General features: G+C 41.6%; 1 protein-coding gene across 2 annotated transcripts in view; it reads left to right on the top strand.

Moving 5' to 3' along the window:
* The window catches only part of ubash3bb (ubiquitin associated and SH3 domain containing Bb), a 32,809-nt gene extending 16,824 nt beyond the window's left edge, over positions 1 to 15,985 (top strand). For both annotated transcript variants that reach the window (XM_079824612.1, XM_079824611.1), the window contains 13 exons: positions 4,097 to 4,150; positions 6,355 to 6,541; positions 6,617 to 6,815; positions 7,594 to 7,763; positions 7,879 to 8,087; positions 10,940 to 11,084; positions 11,195 to 11,315; positions 11,393 to 11,515; positions 11,607 to 11,699; positions 12,449 to 12,593; positions 12,683 to 12,789; positions 15,177 to 15,286; positions 15,364 to 15,985. In XM_079824612.1, coding sequence (XP_079680738.1) covers positions 4,097 to 4,150; positions 6,355 to 6,541; positions 6,617 to 6,815; positions 7,594 to 7,763; positions 7,879 to 8,087; positions 10,940 to 11,084; positions 11,195 to 11,315; positions 11,393 to 11,515; positions 11,607 to 11,699; positions 12,449 to 12,593; positions 12,683 to 12,789; positions 15,177 to 15,286; positions 15,364 to 15,501 — 1,801 coding nt within the window. In that variant the 3' untranslated portion in view covers positions 15,502 to 15,985. The remainder of the gene's footprint in view (positions 1 to 4,096; positions 4,151 to 6,354; positions 6,542 to 6,616; positions 6,816 to 7,593; positions 7,764 to 7,878; positions 8,088 to 10,939; positions 11,085 to 11,194; positions 11,316 to 11,392; positions 11,516 to 11,606; positions 11,700 to 12,448; positions 12,594 to 12,682; positions 12,790 to 15,176; positions 15,287 to 15,363) is intronic.
* Positions 15,986 to 20,526: the final 4,541 nt, after the last annotated feature.

Here is a 20,526-nt window from a genome sequence, read left to right as displayed (position 1 = left end):
GCTACCACCAGCGGATGGAACGGTCCTGCCCTGCAAGCCCGTTTTCTCGAGGGTCTGTGTTCAGAGGTCAAGGACGAGGTCCTTGCCCGGGAGGTCACGGAGAACCTTGATTCTCTGATCGAGCTGGCCCTGCGTGTGGAGAGAAGGTTCGAGGTGCGACGGAGGGTCCGCAGACTGGAGTCTTCATTGTTCTCCTCTTCCATACCGAGAGAGTCGTCACATCCTTCGCCCGCGGATCCCGAGCCGATGCAGCTTGGGGGTCTTCGTATTTCCACACGGGAACGTCAGCGCAGGATAATGAATCGCCTGTGCATGTACTGTGCTGCCGCTGATCACTTTGTCTCCAGGTGTCCGGTAAAAGCCAACGCTCGTCAGTAGGCGGAGGGTTACTGACGAGCGCCACGTCATGGGTCTCTCCTTCTAAGTCCTGCACTTCTCTTCCCATTCATCTTCGCTGGCCGGGGTCGTCAGTTTCATGTTCAGCGTTGATTGACTCTGGAGCGGAGGGGAACTTCGTTGATGAGTCATGGGCTCTAGAGCAAGGTATTCCTCTTTCTGACTTACAAGACTCCACCCCCCTGTACGCTCTTGACGGTAGCGCCCTTCCTAGGGTACAGAGGAGAACTTAACGCCGGTACCATCGTTCCCTCTTCTTCTCCTGCGGGAGCTGGTTTCTTCTTCGTTAAGAAGAGAGACGGCTCTCTGCGTCCCTGTATAGACTATCGAGGTTTGAATGACATCACTGTCAAGAACCGTTACCCCTTGCCACTGATGTCATCGGCCTTCGAACTCTTGCAGGGAGCTAAGGTTTTTACTAAGCTCGATTTACGTAACGCCTATCACTTGGTGCGAATCAGGGAGGGGGACGAATGGAAGACCGCGTTTAACACGCCCCTCGGGCACTTTGAATATCGAGTCCTTCCGTTCGGGTTAGTAAACGCTCCCGCTGTCTTTCAAGCCTTAGTCAATGACGTCCTACGGGACATGCTTAACGTATTCGTTTTTGTCTACTTGGACGACATTTTAATTTTTTCACCGTCACTCCAAGTACACATCCAACATGTTCGTCGTGTTCTTCAGCGGCTATTGGAGAATCGTCTTTACGTTAAGGCAGAGAAGTGTTCTTTCCACGCTCCCTCTGTTACGTTTCTGGGCTCGGTCATCTCGGCAGAAGGAATTAGTATGGACCCGGCTAAGGTTCAGGCAGTCACTGACTGGCCCGTACCCGAGTCTCGCCTAGCGCTACAGCGTTTTCTTGGTTTTGCTAATTTTTACCGTCGTTTTATTTCTGGGTTTAGTCAGGTGGCCGCTCCTCTTACCGCTCTTACCTCTACCAAGTCACAATTTAGGTGGTCAGAGTCGGCACAGGCTGCGTTTGACGTACTAAAGTCCCGATTCACCACCGCGCCGATCCTTTTGACCCCCGACTTCGCTAAACAGTTTATCGTCGAGGTCGACGCTTCCGAGGTGGGGGTCGGGGCTGTTCTGTCCCAGCGTTCCGCCGCTGACGGAAAGATACATCCCTGCGCTTTCTTTTCCCATCGGCTCTCTCCCGCTGAGCGTAATTATGACGTTGGAAACCGGGAGCTGCTCGCCATTCGTCTAGCGCTAGGCGAGTGGCGACAGTGGTTGGAGGGATCTCCCGTTCCGTTTTTGGTCTGGACCGATCACCGTAACCTCGAATATATTCGTAAGGCTAAGAGACTCAGCGCCCGTCAAGCCCGTTGGGCTCTGTTCTTTACTCGTTTCGATTTTACCATCTCGTTTCGCCCGGGTACCAAGAACGTCAAGCCGGATGCGTTATCTCGTCTCTTTGATTTATCCTCTTCCTCTGAGCCAGAGGAGATTATCCCTTTGGGTCGGGTAGTTGGTACGTCCATTTGGGGAATAGAGAGGCTGGTTAAGCGCTCTCTCGCTCGTGTCACTGTTCCGCAGAATGTTCCTAGGGGACTTCTTTTTGTCCCCGTATCCACGCGACGTGCTGTCCTTCAATGGGGACACACATCTAAATTGACTGCCCATCCAGGCGTTCGGGGCACCCTCTCGTTTATCCGCCAGCGCTTCTGGTGGTCCTCATTGGAGCGTGATGTACGTAGTTTTGTCTGCTTCGGCCGCTACCGGTGCCTTCTCGTCCTTGGTCTCACTTGGCCCTTGACTTTATCACCGGGCTTCCCCCGTCGGCAGGTAATACCGTTATTCTCACGGTGGTAGACCGCTTCTCGAAATCAGCCCATTTTATTCCACTCGCTAAGCTTCCTTCTGCCAAAGAGACCGCCCAGATCCTGGTTGATCAGGTTTTCAGGCTACATGGTCTTCCCTCTGACATAGTGTCAGATAGGGGGCCTCAATTTTCGTCTCAGTTTTGGAAAGAGTTTTGTCGTCTGATTGGGGCATCCGTTAGTCTCTCGTCCGGTTATCATCCCCAGACTAACGGTCAAGCTGAACGAACCAATCAGATCATCGCCCGCATGCTGCGCAGTTTCACTCACCAGAGTCCCGCGTCCTGGTCCCAGCATCTTTCCTGGGCCGAGTACGCCCATAATTCGCTTCCATCCTCCGTCACCGGACTGTCCCCTTTCCATTGTTGCCTCGGTTACCAGCCGCCGCTGTTTGCTTCCCAGGACTCTGAATCGAACGTTCCTTCCGTACAGTCCTTTATTAGTCGTTGTAAGCGTACCTGGAAAAGAGTGCGGTCCGCCCTTTGTCGAGCTAGAAAGCGCATGACCATTGCCGCTAATAAACGCAGGATTAAAAGCCCTCGCTACGTTTGCGGTCAGAGAGTGTGGTTATCCACTACTAATTTACCTCTCCAGTCCGATTCACGCAAGTTGTCGCCCCGTTTTATCGGACCTTTTCGCATTTCTAAGGTGATTAATCCTGTCGTTGTTAAGCTTCACCTCCCGCCTAAATTTCGTCGGATTCATCCTGTGTTTCACGTTTCTTGCGTTAAGCCTGCCATTCGCCCTCCCTCCCGCCCTGTTCAGGGTCCTATTATGGTTAAGGATATCCCCGTTTTTAGGGTTCGCCGTATTCTGGACATGCGCCGTCGGGGACGCGGTCATCAGTATCTGGTTGACTGGGAGGGATACGGTCCAGAGGAGAGAAGCTGGGTTCCCTCCCGGGACGTCCTGGATCCTTCCCTCATCTCTGATTTCCTCCGGTCTCGGCAGGTGCCCCTAGGAGCGCCGGGTGGCGCTCGTTGAGAGAGGGGTACTGTTATGATCCTGGGTTTTCCTTTCTCTGTCTCCCTCTTGTGGTCATTCACGTACGCACTCACTCATCACGCTCATCCCTACTCATTATCTCTCACAGCTGTTTTCCCTTCCCGATCTATTTCCTCACCTGTTATCTCTTTCTGTCTTGATTGTCTCAGCTTCTTAAGTCCCTCTCCGTCTTGGTCTAGTTGTCGGATTATTACTTCTGCAAATGAGAGACGTTGGTTTGTTACCCGATCTTGTCATGTCCTGTCCAGTGTTTGTGCTCATATTGTAACTGTGTGCAGAGTACCTGTGTGGCGCCTGGCTGTTTCTCCCGTGGCCTCCTACAAGGAATCATCACTCTGTCCTCGTGGGATCCTGAGTTGTTTCAGCCTTGTGGCAGTTTCTGTTTTGGCTCTGTTGCCTGACGTTTTGTTCAGTTTTGCTATTTGAGGACTTTTTCCTTTTGTTCCATTAAAGACTGTGAACTGCATCCTGCATCCAGCGGGCAGCCAAAAATGGCTGCCCGCTGCTCTGGGTGTATGTGAGTGAGTGAGTGAGTGTGTGTGTGTGTGTGTGTGTGTGTGTGTGTTGTTCACCGTAAGAATTTTATTCTTAAGAATGTTTGAGAATCGGGCTCCTGAACACTCAACAATCTTGCTATAAAAGACAAAATAGCACTTCCCATCTCCCCATCCAAAGCATAATGGAAGCTAGAAGTCCCCTACACAGTCTCAGCAATGCAACACTAAAATTATTCATGTAGACAAAATGGAAATATACAGTCCAGATTTTCCAGATGTTCTCACTAAATTCCTATACCATCTTTGATTTTGGATGCAGAATGAATGATCGTCACTTGTAGCTGCTGGTAATTTTAAAATATTCTCTCTTTACAGGTTGAAAGCTCTGGCATCAACTGGAGGCAGAAGTGTTCAGCTTGCATGTGACTGGTGAGCTTTCCTAATTGCACCCCTAGGTCTTCAACCCTGCTCCTGGGGACCCAGGGTGCATTCCATTCGACAGGGTCCCTACGCACTGTTCACTGCTCCCTACTCCCTGAGCACGGTATATCAGCTGAAGTGGACTTCGCTGACAATAATCGCTCATTTGGAACTCCCTGCAACGTCATCAAAGAAAGGCAACGACGGGTGCAGATTACGATATAACATAAATTAATATTGTAATTTACTTTACTTTCAAATTGAAAACCATATAATAACCATATACAGTTACAAAACACACCGTATAGGCTATCTAAAACATATAATCAAAACATTGTCCATTAGTTTTATTAGTTTACTTATAACCTGTATTGACTATGAACAGATTTGAAGCTGCACCTGTCATTCAATATGAAAATACTTTGATTTGGTTAACTATGTTTGTAGGCTATTCTTAATGGTCTTTGTAGCGTCTCATCTCGTGCGCTTTCTTTCCCAAGTGCAGCTGCACAGGAAACATTCCTGAGGTAAATAAAGTCAAATAAAAAACATGACAGCCCTCAGATGCTTCTCAACACTTTTAATTTGTTTACATATTCATCAAATATAATATACAAATGTAACAGTTATTGCCATAACCATTCATAAATACTCTAGTTTGTATAATAACTATGAATATTCAAATGCATATGTAAACTCCTTAATCGCAGAGCTGTTTAAAAACTCTTCCAACCAACGGCTCTGCACAATCATTAGTTCAGACAGGTGATGCACGCGACGCGCAAAGACATTTGGGTGATTTTCACTCTCTACTTCCTGTGAAGTGATGTATCGATGTTCCCTTCTTCCCTACGCCGTTCGCAGTACCCTTCGTACTGAACATGTTCGCTCCCTTTGGATTGGAATCTCACTTAAGATGGCAGAATACCCTCTGAAGTCCACTTCGCAGTCCACTTACGGTCGAATGGAACGCACCCTCACTCTTCTGCAAGGTTTATTTCCAACCTGCTTCAACACACCTGAAGACCTTGATTAGCTGGTTCAGGTGTGTTTGATTAGGATTGTAGCTAAACCAGAGATGTGCTGCGTCCCAATTCGCCTATGTATACTGGTACTATGCCCAAAAAGTATGTAAGTATGTACTGTTTTTGTGAAGAAAAAGTACATACTTTTGAGTGTGTCTCTTGGTTACATGCATCCTGTCACGGAACTGCTCTGTCAAACATCTTGTCAGTTAAAATTCTCCACATTCAATTTAATTTAATTTCCTGCTGTCAGAGAGAAATGTAGTAGCACGTTGATCTGCCAGTTGCGGGTCTGGAGAGCTTGTGTTTGCGTTTTGCATAATGATACATTTAAAAGTTAACGTATCATTACAAAAGTTCACAATGCTTTTGCAGATTAAATATAATGTTTTTTATTTGACCTTTTTATTTGTGTTTGTAGTTCTAATCGGATCCTCGTACAACGTGCAATGGGTTGTGCCATTAGAGTGTACACGGATCTGCACTACGAATTATAACCGGTAAAAGTAGAAAATACTAGGAATACTCATTTAAACATACTACGATTTCGGACACACTAATTCTTATTTTGAATACTATTTTGGACGGATAGTATGCAAATCCGTGGCTCTACCATTTGAGAAAAGATAACGGCCAACTTGGATCATGTGTGCCTTGATAACCAATCACATTACTATAGAAATGAATCACGCAAAAAACCGGTCACGCAATTGTCCATGACTTCTTTTATAAAACAGCATTTTTTTGTCGATGTAAACAATCCAAAATTAATGTTTAAGAGCAAAGATGTTGAAGATTAGATAAGACAATGGGCCATTTTCCCACAAAAGCGGTTTATTCAGCGTTGTGAAGCCTCTCCTCCATTGACATCCATTAAAAAATGGCCTCTGGACTCCTTGCCCGTGTATCACAATGTTAGCCGGCATTACACTTTTTTTTGCTATCCTTGCAGGCTTGCCTTCTAGTGGCTTTGGCTAAACTCTGCAGGACAGTGGGTCCCCAGGAGCAGGGTTGAAAACCTTTTGTTTAAATGAATTTTACTGCCCTCTAGTGGCTCATTTGCATCAATCCAGCTGTTCTATCCATTAAACAAGCATAATAATTTGTTAACCATTACATTTACACAGACTTTATATGCTGGCTTAGCTATGCTGTATCATTTATGATCATGCGCATGTGTCTTCTTAGGCTTTTCTCACATTTAGATGACCCTTTCCTGGATGACCCTTTACCCAGAGAGTATGTGCTCTACCTGCGCCCCAGTGGGCCTTTACAAAACCAGCTTTCCCATTTCTGGCAGCAGTCTCGCTTGACTTGTGGAAAGAACAAAGCTCACAACATATTTCCACACATCACACTCTGCCAGTTCTTTATGGTGAGTCACAATTTCTATTTTAATTTTGATCTATTATAAGTACCGTATGTATTTCTTCATTTTATGTATTTGCAGTGTCCAGACAATAAACTAGTGGCTTTGACTGAAGTTCTGCAGTCTACAGTGAATCAGTGGAGAGGACGCTTCCCCAGCCCTTTGCCCCTGGAGCTCTACACCTCCACCAACTTCATAGGGCTCTTTGTGGAGGAGCAGGTGGCTGAGACACTGAAGAAGTTTGCGGCTGATTTTGCGGTGGAGGCTGCCACTAAAGCTGGTGGGGAGGCGTGATCTGAGCATTTGTCACAGATGGTGCCTGCATAGTGCTCACGTTTTTTCTAATCAGCTCATTACTCATCCTCATGTTGTTCCAAACATGTATGAATTTCTTTCTTACTTGGAACATAAATGTAGACATTTAGCAGAATGTTCAAGCTGCTTTTTTCAATAGAATGAAGGCAGGGAAATTAAAAAAAAATGTTAAGCCTTTATTGGATAGGACAGTTATAGATAAGACAGGTATGAATGGGGCGGAGAGATGAGAATGGGATCGACAAAGGACCTGGGAACCGAACTCAGGTCGCCGCAGCAGTTGTGAATAATGCCATGAATTTAGCTTTGACTTTAGTTTAGTTCATGAAAATAGTAACACTTTACAAGAAGCTTCCATTTCTTAAATGAACAGGTTGTATTTTATTAACTAACATTAACAAGGATTCATAAATACAATCATTGCTCATTGTCAGTCGAAGTTAATGCATTTATTAATGTTAACTAATTGGACCATATTGTAGCGTTACCACTAAAACTAATAAAAAACCTTTTCGTTAATTGAAATGTTGAAATGAATTTGAAATATTAGACTAACAGCTTAAAACAAAATGAAAATTATACATACATTATACATTTCACAAAGTGAAATAAACGATTGCTAAACGATTAAACACGATTTATGTGTTAAACAAAATGTTTAAATGAAATGAACTGATACTGATTAATTAATCAAAATGGATATTCATAAAAATGCTCATGACATTATTTGATCTATTTCCTAGATGTTCATGTGGAACCACATAAAAAGCAGCTTCATTTGACTCTAGCCTATCACTTCCCAACCAATCATTATTCTTCCTTGGAAAAGTTGGCAAGAGGGATTGAGGTGAAGCTGGGTTGTGACTGGCTAGCTGCCCTCTTTTCACGGGACATACGATTTGCGAATCATGAGGTGAGGCCCAATTGAGCCTTATGTCATACTATTAGTCTAATTCATGCAGTCTTTAATGTTTTACTAGTTCATGCAAATGTACTCTAATGCACACTAACCTCTGTTTTACTGTCAGACTTTGCGAGTGATGTACCCCTACACTCCTCAGAATGACGATGAGCTGGAACTGGTGCCAGGAGACTTTATCTTTTCATCTACAGTGGAGCAAATGAGTACCAGTGAGGGCTGGGTGTACGGCACGTCTCTGGGAACAGGCGTCTCTGGACTGCTGCCTGAGAATTATGTGAGCCCTGCTGATGAGTCTGACACGTGGGTTTTCCATGGGTAGGTTCTCCAAATGCTGTGATCAGTTCTCAGCAAGGCTCAAGGGATAGTTCACCTAAAACGTACTCATCGGCTGCGTCCGAATTCGCATACTTCCTAAGTAGGTACTTCTTTTGAATAAGAAATTACTTTGCATCCATTAAACAAATATGGTCTAAATGCTATGAATGTGTGTAGTATGAATGTAATCCAGACGTACTAAATTATCCATGTTGTCATTGTCATGTGACCTACCAGTGTCAGTGGCGTCATTTCACTGCCATTCACAAATCCTCTCCTGTGGCCTCATGGGCTAGTAAATTGTCCACTGGATGTGAACTTCAGAATCTCGTCAGAAGTAGTAGGTCATCCGTATTATAAATACTGTGAATTCGGACACGCTGCTCTTTTCAACACACTGTTTTTCACCTATTATAAAGTAAGGAAGTATGTGATTTCAGATGCAGCCATCCTCATGTCATTCCTACACTATATGACTTTCTTTCTTCTGTGGAAGACAAAAGCAGATACTTTGAGAAATGTCTCAGTGGTTTTTTTTCTCCATATAATGAAAGTCATTGGGGTCCAGTGTTGTACATTTTTTGTGAGTGTTCCACAGAAGAAAGAAAACTTTTTATGCGTTTTGGCCGTTCATTTACACGACAACAGCGTTTTGGGGGCCTGAAAATGTAGGCTTTTGAAAACGGGATTCAAAGTGCATTATTTTCTCTGTGTAAACAACAAAAATGTGAATTTGTGAAAACGGTGACATCATGCATATTTTGTATGCATACAAAGTGACATTGCCAACTACGTTTTCATCTCTACACGAGAAATGTAATGGAAAAGCTTTTCTGTTTTTTAGTACATAGATGTCGTGTAAATGTACCCTTAGAAAAATTAGTTCAGCCACATAACATCCTAGCATTATGGCTGGTTAAAGGCACAGTATGTAAGTTTCGCCGCTAGAGGTCGCTTATTCAAAACATGATGTAGTGAATGAGTGTGGAATCATGGGAGTTGTAGTCCTGACTCTTCATCTTCACAGCCAATGGAAAGGAATGCGACGGACTCAGAAAGAAATCCTGTTCATGAATGAGCAAATGTATTAAGTGAAGTTCCAAACGTAATTTAGGGAGGAGCGAGCCCATCTAATCTTCCAATTAACAGCCAACAGCCAGAGTATATAAACAGCTGCTTACCTCTCCTCAGTCTCAGATGTTCCAGCATCCCACCACCCCCCCAAACTCCACTTTTATCTTAGGTAGCTTGCCCTACATAATCATTTAGTCACTGTGGGGTAAATCAGAGCTTGAGTCGAAGCCGCTTCATCGAGCCCCTCATCAGTAGACAGCAAGCCAAATAAGCTTAACATAAATCTATTAAGATTATATGGGCAAACAAAGTCGTTAAAGTTTTATTAACGTTATGGTGGTATGAAGAGAGACCTGAGTGAAACACAGGTCTCAGAGCTTTTATTATGCTTTGGCTGCAGTCGGTCGCTTCCGCTCTTTTTTGTTCCGTTTGTGCTGTTTTACATGGTTTAAACAATCATACTAAATACATTTGACTGTGTTGAGAATTATGTTACTCGTGCATTCGCTCCGTGGCTGGAGACTTTTTGCACTTTGCATTAATCTAGATCGATAACAGGATGACTAAATGACATGCAATTAATTTTAATATATAGTATGATGGAGAAGCTCTCTCTGATTATGCTATGTTAGCTACTTGATAAAAAAATAGTGTTGTCTCTGAGGCATGGTAAAAACGTTACTCGCGGACAGTGTTGGGGAAAGTTACTTTGATAAGTAATGCATTACAATATTGCGTTACTCCCTTAAAAAGTAACTGATTGAGTTGAGGTTACTTTTTAAGAAAAGTAATGCGTTACGTTACTTTTGCGTTACTTTTTCTCACCTGAACTGGGCTTGTTTTTGTTTATATCAAAAAAGTAATATTTTTGTGCAACGGTAAAGACCTCTTCATACCAAATTTGAAATAATAAGCCCCAGGCTGAGGTAAAAATGCTAATTCACGCGCATGAACAGTAGAGGGTGCAGCTCTGCTGTGCTGCCATTCTGGATAATGGTAGAATAGGATGCAGGAGAAATAAAAATAAAAACCAATAAAAATCTAGTAATTTTCATCATCAAAGGTCAGCAGCCAGACATTGGTAAATTTAATATAAAAAGGTAGATTATGCATAAAAATAGTTGTTTTATTTAACATTTAATTATTGGAGGTTTGCATTGTACTCTGATTTTGCATTTGACTGATTTTATTCATTTTGAGTAGTACAGAATCTTTATTGTGCAAGTGAGATAAATAAATGCTCACATTTAGTCTGGAACTACAATAACCATCATGTTTACACACAACGCCTCTGCACTTATTTTTCTCAACATGGGGGCAGGAGAGCTGTCAGTCAAATTAATGTGAAAAAGTAACTCCGATATTGTGTTGCAAATTTGAAAAGTAATGCGTTACTTTACTAGTTACTTGGAAAAAGTAATATTATTACGTAACTCAAGTTACATGTAATACATTACCCCCAACACTACTTGCGGAGAATCAAGAAAACAAGCGATTCAAACTATAATACTAACCGTGTTGCGCTGTATAACAATGGTTCGTTTTCAGTTGCTCGCTTGTCTAATAAAATGCATACTATTTTAAATCATGGAAATCAAGGGTAGTTGCACAGATATGACATCATTGAAAGGCTTATTTTAATCTAAAAATCTTACATATTGTGCCTTTAACACCACTCACATTGACAGGAAAGGAAAAAATATAATCTAATTTTCACAGTCTGAATGAGTGTTAAATGTCAACAAAGTCGTTTAAATCTTCTCATGCTCCTTGAACAGATCGCACTCCTTCTTTTGTACTTCTCCTTTGGAAAAGTCTTGCAAAGAGAACAAAGCATTGGATGGGCTGCTCAACATGCGATGCTTTGAAAACTCAAAGCTGGGAGAGTCTGCCATCTTGAGTGTTATTTGCCAACCTATGCAGGTGCCTAATCATTTAAGACAAATAAACACTTTTGAGTAAAACATAAACGTTGGGTTTGTGCAGATACTAATGGTGTAATTTATTAACGCATTTTGTGCTGTTGATGGTAGGTGCTTCGCTCCAACATGCAGTCTCGGACCCCTAAAAGGACCCTGTTTGTATGTCGGCATGGAGAGAGAATGGATGTTGTGTTTGGGAAACACTGGCTCTCACAGTGCTCTGACTCCAAAGGTAATCTGAACAGACGGGTCGTGGCACCTCGCTCACGTGGTGCTGTTAGTTTGCCAGCTCAGTTTGTCTTCCTGTAGGCAGGTACGTGAGGAGGAACCTGAATATGCCTGCTGCACTGCCCGCCTGGGGTGGAGCGCACAGGGACTATGGAATGGATGCTCCTATCACAGTGGTTGGATCTACACAGGCTAAGATAGTGGGTATGTCTGCTCCGTGTTTTAATGTTCACATGCAATTTCACCGATTGAATTGTCCATCATGCTCTTTTTATGTCATCTGTCTGATTTCCAGGTGAGGCTCTGATGGAAAGTAATACCAGTATTGATTTTGTCTACTGCTCACCCAGCCTCCGATGTGTCCAGACAGCTCATGAAATCCTCAGAGGTACGTACTATAGTTAGGAATCTGTAGACAGCAGTGGTGTAATAGATAATAATGCCAACATGATATGAAGAAAGGTTGAATTTGAAACGAGGGAATGATGTTTTACATGACCTACGTTTGGAAAAATCACACTCTTATATCTTGTGAAGGATATGAATGAGAATTAATGAGCTGATTCGGTTCCTGTCAAAAATTACTCCTGTGCTGTGTGTACAAATCTATACACGTCTACAGAAAAGTCTCAATAGGAGCATGTAAATGTCTTTTAGACCAGGGGATTTCAATCTTTTAGATGCCATGGACCTTCAAATATGATGATCCCCTTGTGAGGGACCCCCTTCCTAAAATATAAAATTTCACACTATTATTGCTTTACTGCATTTTTAATCAAATAAATGCAGCCTTGGTGAGCATAAGAATATTATGCGAAATATTTAATGGATATTAATTGGATATTTAGTTCTATTATGTTACACTTTTTTCCACCCAATAATAGATAGTTAGAATTTCCTTGCAGTTCCCTGGGGGTCCCTGGACCCCAATTTAAAACTCCCTGTTTTAGAGAACGCCAATTGTATTAGATTTGTACTTAATCCAGAATATTCCAAAAAGTTATGAGCTGCTTCATAATAAATGTGGAAGAATAACACTCTGTTGTGCTACATTTTTATTGACATTGTCACTTTATTAGTCTACTTTTAATTAAAAATGTTATATTTAAATGCTCTGTGACATGTACTGCTTTTTAGGAATGCAGCAAGATGGCAGAATAAGCATTCGAGTTGAGCCTGGGCTTTTTGAGTGGACTAAATGGGTGTCAGGAACATCTTTGCCTGCTTGGATACCCCCCACAGATCTTGCTGCGGCCAACCTTAATGTAGACACAACGTACAGGTAACAACTGGAGTGATCATGTTCTGTTACCTATTTAAGAGCTTTTTACATTTAAAATTCAGTCCTAATCAACAGCTGCCTTTCCACAGACCCCATATCCCCATTAGCAAGCTAACCGCCTCGGAGTCGTATGACACGTATATCAGTCGCAGCCACCAGGTGACCAAAGACATTTTGGCATACTGCAAAAATAAGGGTGAGTCATAAAAATGCTGCGTTTACCTGACTATTGCGGTGTTCAAGTCCTCCTGGAATGTGCATCAGGTGTGTTTTGCTTTTGTTATATTATAATGCTATCATATTTTGTACAGGCAATTAGTTTACTTCACTGTAAAAAGGAAAGCATGACAATAGCACTGCTAAATACCTTTAAAGGGTTAGTTCACCCAAAAATGAAAATTCTGTCATTAATTACTCACCCTCATGTCGTTCGACACCCGTAAGACCTCCGTTCATATTCGGAACACAAATGAAGATGTTTTTGTTGAAAGCTGATGGCTGAGAAAGGCTTCAGATAGGCCTCCATTGGCATTCAGTACATTTACACTCCCAAGATCCATAAAAGGCACTTAAAACGTCGTTACAAAGTCCATCTCACCACAGTGACTCTACAATAATTTTACGATGCGACGACAATAGTTTTTGTGCGCAAAAAAAAATCTAAATAACACCTTTATCCAACTTGTTCTTGTCTTCCGTGTGTGCCTCCACGACGCATGCGCGAGAATATGACGCAGATCCGGCGTTCGGACACATGACCCAGAAGCGATTTGTTTACAAGCAGAGGAAGACGCACGTGTGTAAGCTGTTGTATTCTACATTGATCGTGCTTTAGGTCTCGGCGTAGTTCTCAAAATGGGGTTAGAGTGTGCATTTCATGGATTCCCGAACCCCGGCGCTACGTCATATTCTCGCGCATGCGTCGTGGAGGCACACACGGAAGACAAGAACAAGTTGGATAAAGGTGTTATTTAGATTTTTTTTGCGCACAAAAACTATTGTCGTCGCATCGTAAAATTATTGTAGAGTCACTGTGGTGAGATGGACTTTGTAACGACGTTTTAAGTGCCTTTTATGGGTCTTGGGAGTGTAAATGTACTGAAGTCCAATGGAGGCCTATCTGAAGCCTTTCTCAGCCATCAGCTTTCAACAAAAATATCTTCATTTGTGTTCCGAATATGAAAGGAGGTCTTACGGGTGTCGAACGACATGAGGGTGAGTAATTAATGACAGAATTTTCATTTTTGGGTGAACTAACCCTTTAAGTATTGTGATATTCCGCCTGTTTCTCACTGACACGCCCCCAACTCGTAAAGATCAGGGCTTAAAGAAAATCCCTAGCTTCCCACTGGAATTTACGACTTTGTGGTGGCGTTCATTTGTGTTCAACTCGTAAATAACCATATGTACATATGTATGATTCTGCCTCAAAGAGGGGAAAAAAGGATAACATGTCTCCACCACTTCACTCCACTGTAGAAAAATGAAGCCAAAATATCCCAGAAATGGTTGTTGCCGATTACATCATTCGGAGCCTGAGTGCGTAGTAGTGATCCTGAGGTGGAGACGCGGTATCAAGGTCCCGCCCATATTCACGCTCCTGCAGAATCAATCGCAAGCACAAGCTGTCAATTATGACGTTTTTATAGCATCAAATATTATTGTGAACATATGTCTGTGTGATAAGAACTACAGAACCTAAAATGACAGACAACATCTTTGAAAAAAATTATTCGAAGTGTAATTGGAGTTTTTAGTTTGACATGGAGAGGGAGGGGTTTATGACCTATACTGCCGCTAGCCACCAGGGGGCATTTAAAATGCTTTGGCTTCACTTTTCAGGATGTGTGCTGCACACTTGATCTTACTACTAACTAATAATAACTAGGGATGCACCGAATCCAGATTTTTGGGGTTCGGCCGAATACTGAAACCACTGGTTAAGATTCTGCCGAATCCGAATCCATCACATTAAACACATTAATGAAGTAAACAACGTCCACAGCAGTGTATTTTTCCTTTTATTTTATTTTAACTTTAAAAAAAGAAAGAATAGGCAACATTATGCCAGGATGACTGTCCTTCCTTTGTCGTACCTGAAGTTGCAGCATTTTGGCTGCTGTCTGTAGATTCCTTCACGCAAAACTCATTCTTTCAGATGTTTCATACGCAAATGTTTTAACAGCGGCTATTGTTCAGGGTCCTTGTCACAACGAGACAAATCGGCATTGTAAATTGAACATGTAGCTCGACTTGAATCGCCTTCTTTTGAGTGAAAGTACTGCCAAACAACACTTTTTCTGCTCACGAGTTATATTTTCACTTTCTCACAGCCGACTGCATTTGATCGGTCCACCTAGTAAACACCTTCCCGTAATCAACGGCGGCGTCATTACGTCGACCAGTGTAACGCACATAGTGCAAGCCTAGGGTTCGGTTCGGATTTGACCGAATATTGGGCTTTTTGACGGGGTTCGGTTTGGCAGAAACCGAACCCCGTCAAAAAGCCCAATATTCGGTCAAATCCGAATCCTGGATTCGGTGCATCCCTAATAATAACCCCCTTCTCTTTTTTTATATCAGGAAAAAATATTCTGTTTGTGGGACATGCTTCCTCTTTGGAGGCCTGCACTCGCCAGATCCAGGGACTTTCTCCCCAGAATCCTAAAGATTTTGTGCAAGTAGTCCGAAAGGTTAGTTTCATCCTTTTACTTTAAACACTTGAATTTTATACTTGTGATGCTTTATGGAATCCGATTTTTCCATCCAGATTCCATACCTGGGTCTCTGTGCCTGTGAGGAGCAGGGGGACTCAGGAGTCTGGCAGCTGGTGGATCCACCAATTCTTCCTTTAACTCATGGGCCCAACCACAGCTTCAGCTGGAGAGAGACCCTACAGCAAGAATGACCTAGTATGCAGGCTGGGTCATTCCACAAGAGACTGAAATGTTACCTGCATTGGAAGCACACAACCGAGAATATTTTTTAAGATATTGATAGAGGATGTGGCAGAGTTTTTGTTTGCAGGTGGACAGAGGAGAATGCACTGAAAAATGAACATTTGTGGTAGTGTTTACTGAGCCTTTAAAGAGGCTTTCTCAGGGCATTGGCTATCACTTTAAGAGGTCAAAATGCACAGTGGCATAATGCAGCACTTATTATAAATATTAGAGATCATTTCCTGCCATGCAAATATGTACAATTCTGTAATGAGATGTTAAAGGCAGCCATGTCTCAATTATTTCTCTTGCAAATGTAACTTGAATGCATAAAAAGTGTAATATTTGTTTAAGCATAGCTGAATGGATATCCGATGCATTTGTAATATCTTTACATTAAAGCTGAAGTGTGTCATTTTAAAAAATAAATAATCAATAATGTAATTAATCTTTAAAAGGTTTCCTGTCCCATCCCATAATACTATGAACAGACAATTATAAGTAAGTCATTTGCAGGTTGATTTACCAAAAAAGTATGAATGCTCTGTGGCGCTATCACTGCTCAATTTGTTTGAGCAGCCGGACAGTTGGGGCGAGGCTATCGTTTTTTCGACCAGTGACAGACGTGTCCTGGAAAACTGGTCGGAAAAAAATCATTATTGTTGCCAATACCTTTGGTGAGGAATTGAATTATTGATATCAACAATCCAATTCTTGATATCAACAATTAAATTGCCAAGAGTGACAATAATTCATTTCTGATATCATGAATGTGATTGTTACTAAGAAAGCCATTTTAGATATCTGAAATTATATTGATATCAAGAATTAAATTGTTGATATCAGGAATTCAATTGTGAATAAAAAAATGAATAAAAATCAAAACGCTTTTTTGAAAAAATAAAATAATGAACAGTCAATCAGAACATTTGATGTGGCGTAAAACAGAGACGTCAGACTTCATCTGTTTACCTTGGATTAATACTGTAAAACTGTTTAGTAGGATGCCCATATTATTACATTTAGCAGTATGGACAATCACAGACTAATCCATATAATTGGTCGAATGGTACTGTCAAAATAGCCTTTATCCATAATGTAAAGCGATAGCCTACTCGTTTCTAAGACTAATAATATAGCATATACGTGGAAAAGTCAATAGTGTTTGATTGTGTAAAACACATCTGAGATGTTGCAACTTTGTTATTATTGTTTCTTCGAACCTGTGGGAATGATCAAGCAGAGATCAGTGAACGAATCTGTTCTTTTGAGTCGAATCGTTTGAATTAACGCATATGCAATGAATGATTGGGGATATATTTAATTACAATCAACACCTTAATAACTTACTTAATAACTTACTTTTAAAAAACACACAATAAACAGCATTATGTTCCTAGAAATGGCTTTATTGGAATGTTCAGAGCAATGTTCGAAAGAACCGATTCACGGAAATGATTCGAACGTGTGACAGCTGTATCGCCTCGCCTCGCCTCGCCTCGCCTCAGCCCCTCTCAACTCCAGCATGGACGTGCAACAAGCCCATCCTCACTGCAGAAAAAGTACTGCAGAGAGATCGTCATTAAAAAAGAGCGACATAACAGCTACGAGAAGTAGGTAATTCATTGCTTTCTTCCTTTCAATTAGGCCTACCCAAAGCTAATAATTGCACGTTTTATAAAATTACGTCCAGAGTAATTTTGGGCCAGGATCCATTAAGAAAGTCTGCCTCTTTATTTGAGAGCTCCCATGATCTCGTTGATCTGGAGATGAACGTTTTGTGAAAACAGTCAGGCGTCTCACGCCTTTGTAAGGTATCTCTTATTTGTGGTTTCACGCCTGTGAAGGTGACGAACCTGTTAAGGCGCCAAAACAAGTCAATTGAAAATACAATTTCTGTCAATTAGTTTCTTCGCGCCTTTATCAAGTAAGTTAGGCCTACATCACCATAAGCGTAGCAAATCCTACCATTTAGTTTGCCGAAGTCAATCGACTATAGAGGATAGTGTGAGTATTATGTATATCAATATGTTGGCAGTTTATGCCATAATAACTGAAACTTGAGTACAAACTATAACTCTTCTTTTTTTTCTTGAATCAATAAGGCCCCTATGACATTACAAAAAACGGCCTTAGTCAGGTTTCGTAAAGGACAACCATATAAAATCTTTAATGGTTTAACCTCAGGTATCTTGTCATATGGCTTCTTTCTTTGACCTGTGATTTGTGGGCTAATCTGATCTATTAGACATATTGTTCTCTTCTATGCCCTCTAGCAGCATCCTGAAATGATATCGAACAAATGCAGCATTGATGCATTTGTTCAATTACAGAGAGCCGGTCAGTTCAGGTCAGCTACAGATCCTTATGGGAGAGAGTGGCAAACTCCAGACATTAAAGTATCTTAGATATGTTACGCTAGATTAGTGCAATTTTAAACAAACACCTTTCAGTTTAGGTATTCAGTTTAGATCTCGATGGCAGAATGAACACAAATGACTCTCTGATTAGCATTTTAAGACCGGGTTATTAAACATATTAAAGCATACTTACCACACAGTGATGAACCTGCAGCAGTTGACTACATCCTCTAATTACACAAGCTGTAAAGCAGCCTTTTTCCCCCTCTTCCTTTCTTTTTGGCACCTGCGATCTTTCAGATGTGGACCCGGTTGGACCTTCCCCTGATTAATGGGCCTGATTGGCAATAGAGGAGACTGACAAACGATTGGAGGGTTTCATTCCTCTAAAAATCCAAGGCATTATTGGAGAGCAGTGAATCTCTGCAATCTAATAATGCTCTCAGTGTTCTTTTCAAGCTTTTAAACTAATTCGTGATTGATCACTAATTATCGGTGACGGAGCCTCTCGAGACAGCACTTTCCAGCTCCGAACGTTTGTTCCTATCTTAAAACTGTTTGAAAGGAGCTATAACTTCCAAATGGTTGACTCTGCTCCCTGGTGGAGAGTCAATAGACCGCCTTGAGACGTTTGAGTGAACATTGATGTTCTTTGCCAATATGCAATATTGCCTCTCGACAGAATAAAACACCTGGAACTGGCTGTCTGGTTTTGATGGGGCCGTAGTCTGCAATCAGCAGTGTTACTGCTCTTATTGAACTCCTTATTGGGTATTTGTATAGTGCTCCCCACACGCACTTTAACAGCCAGAAGTCGGTTGACAAATCCACATTCTGTAATTGCGTGACCATTGATTTCAGTTCCAGTCAAAAAGAGAAAAAAGGGAAGTGCCTTCTTAAAGACAAGACATATATTAGTGTAATGCCGATAGCAAAGGCACGCATATGTGGAGTGAAAGGAGCACACACACATACACGCACGCACACACACAGAGGGTGTAAAGACACTGAGCCCCTTGCTCTCCCACAGACGTCTCACCGGAATAACGTTTGCTTTTCAGTGTTGATATTATAGTCTTTGCTTGTTCACTTTGCATTCAGAGACAGAATAAGTGAGTTTTCTAGCTTGTTGTTTGTGTTGAGGTCTGAATCTTTCAAGTGAAACTTCTGTTTCTACAAATTATGGACAGATAATTAACATTCATGCAGTCCTAACCAGAACATTTCAGGTAAGATGTCTGTTTTCTTGCTTTTTAAATGTTCATGTATATACTATATATTTTCATGTAGATTTTTTTTAGTTAAGGAACAGGATGTTATTGAGCAAATAAAGGAAAAACTTTAATTTAAAAGACAATGGAAACATGTATTTTTGTTGCATTCACACATCCTTGAAAAGTAATCTTTGTGTTACAATTTTAGATATGAAAAAAAAAACATTTAAAATATGTCTAAATGCCATAAGGAATGAAGCAAAATGCAGGCTACTACAACTCTAATCAAGCTGTCTGACTGAAATGAAGTCCTCGGGAACTTCCATTTATTTCCAAAAGGAGGCAATAGAGCTTCATATGGTGTGATGCAAGCTGCCGGTCCATTGCTTCATGCAGCAACAATGTAAGACCTGTGAGTTTTCTACTTTTTGCTTGTTGTTAAGCCCGTTTATTTCAAGGCCTACGCACAAAAGGTCCATTGTTGGCTTGTGCAGGTGTTTCTATTCTATTCACAAGAAAACAGTAAAAGAGAATTTGCAGTGATTTTGCTGTTTTATAATTTTCATGGATAACTTAAATAAATATAAAAAAAATATGAAAATGTTATAAATATTTAAAAATAAAATCACCTAAAATGTCCCAAGTTTTTATAGCAAAGGGGTCAAATACTGCCATCTGCTGTCTCTGTTTTGTTTTAAATGAGCAGCATGGTTTCATTATACTTTTGTGGCAGAAAGAATACGCAAATATGTAAAGTGTGATACATATCAATTGTTTGCTTGTAGATTTGCCTGCACCGTAGCTGCTGCTGCTGTTTGCACAGATCCTTGTTCCAGGCTCTTGAGGTTAGTAGCTTTAATAATGCATTGCACACACCTGGGAGAGATTTAATATGGTCTGAATTACCTACCATGATAAATGAAAATAGTCCATGCGTTATTTGTTCAGATTCAGTTGTTTTAAATGCGTCCTTCCTTTTTTTTTTATTATTATTTGCAGAGGAAACGCAGATAACCACATGCTATTCAGCATCAATGGGGCAGGCAGCAGCTGCCTTTGAAACTCAGATTTAAACCACGTTCTTATTTGTTTTCACTTTGTAAAGTCATTGGGTCAGCGTAGTGGCTTGCCGGTCAATGCTGCTGTGTTATGGTAAGGCGTGACCCGAGAAAGGCAGTAAATGTACCGCCTTTGTTCTTGATGTAGTTCTTATGTACGGACAATGTGAGCTGTTTGTCTGGCTGAAGTGGTCATTAAAACTGACAAATAGGACCAGGGCTAAGAGCCACTGGCTGAACCCACGCTAGGGTCTCTTAAAGCTTAATTGGCATTATTTTCGCTTTGAAGGGTCACAGGCTTAAACCTTTTATTGTGGCCGCCGTAATGACAATCTTCCTCCCCCGCTTCTGCACCTCACTGT

This window comes from Gobio gobio (assembly GCF_949357685.1).
Source record: "Gobio gobio genome assembly, chromosome: 8".
Lineage (NCBI taxonomy): Eukaryota > Metazoa > Chordata > Actinopteri > Cypriniformes > Gobionidae > Gobio > Gobio gobio.
Note: the sequence above shows the minus strand (reverse complement) of the source record. Positions and strands in the feature narration are given on the sequence as shown.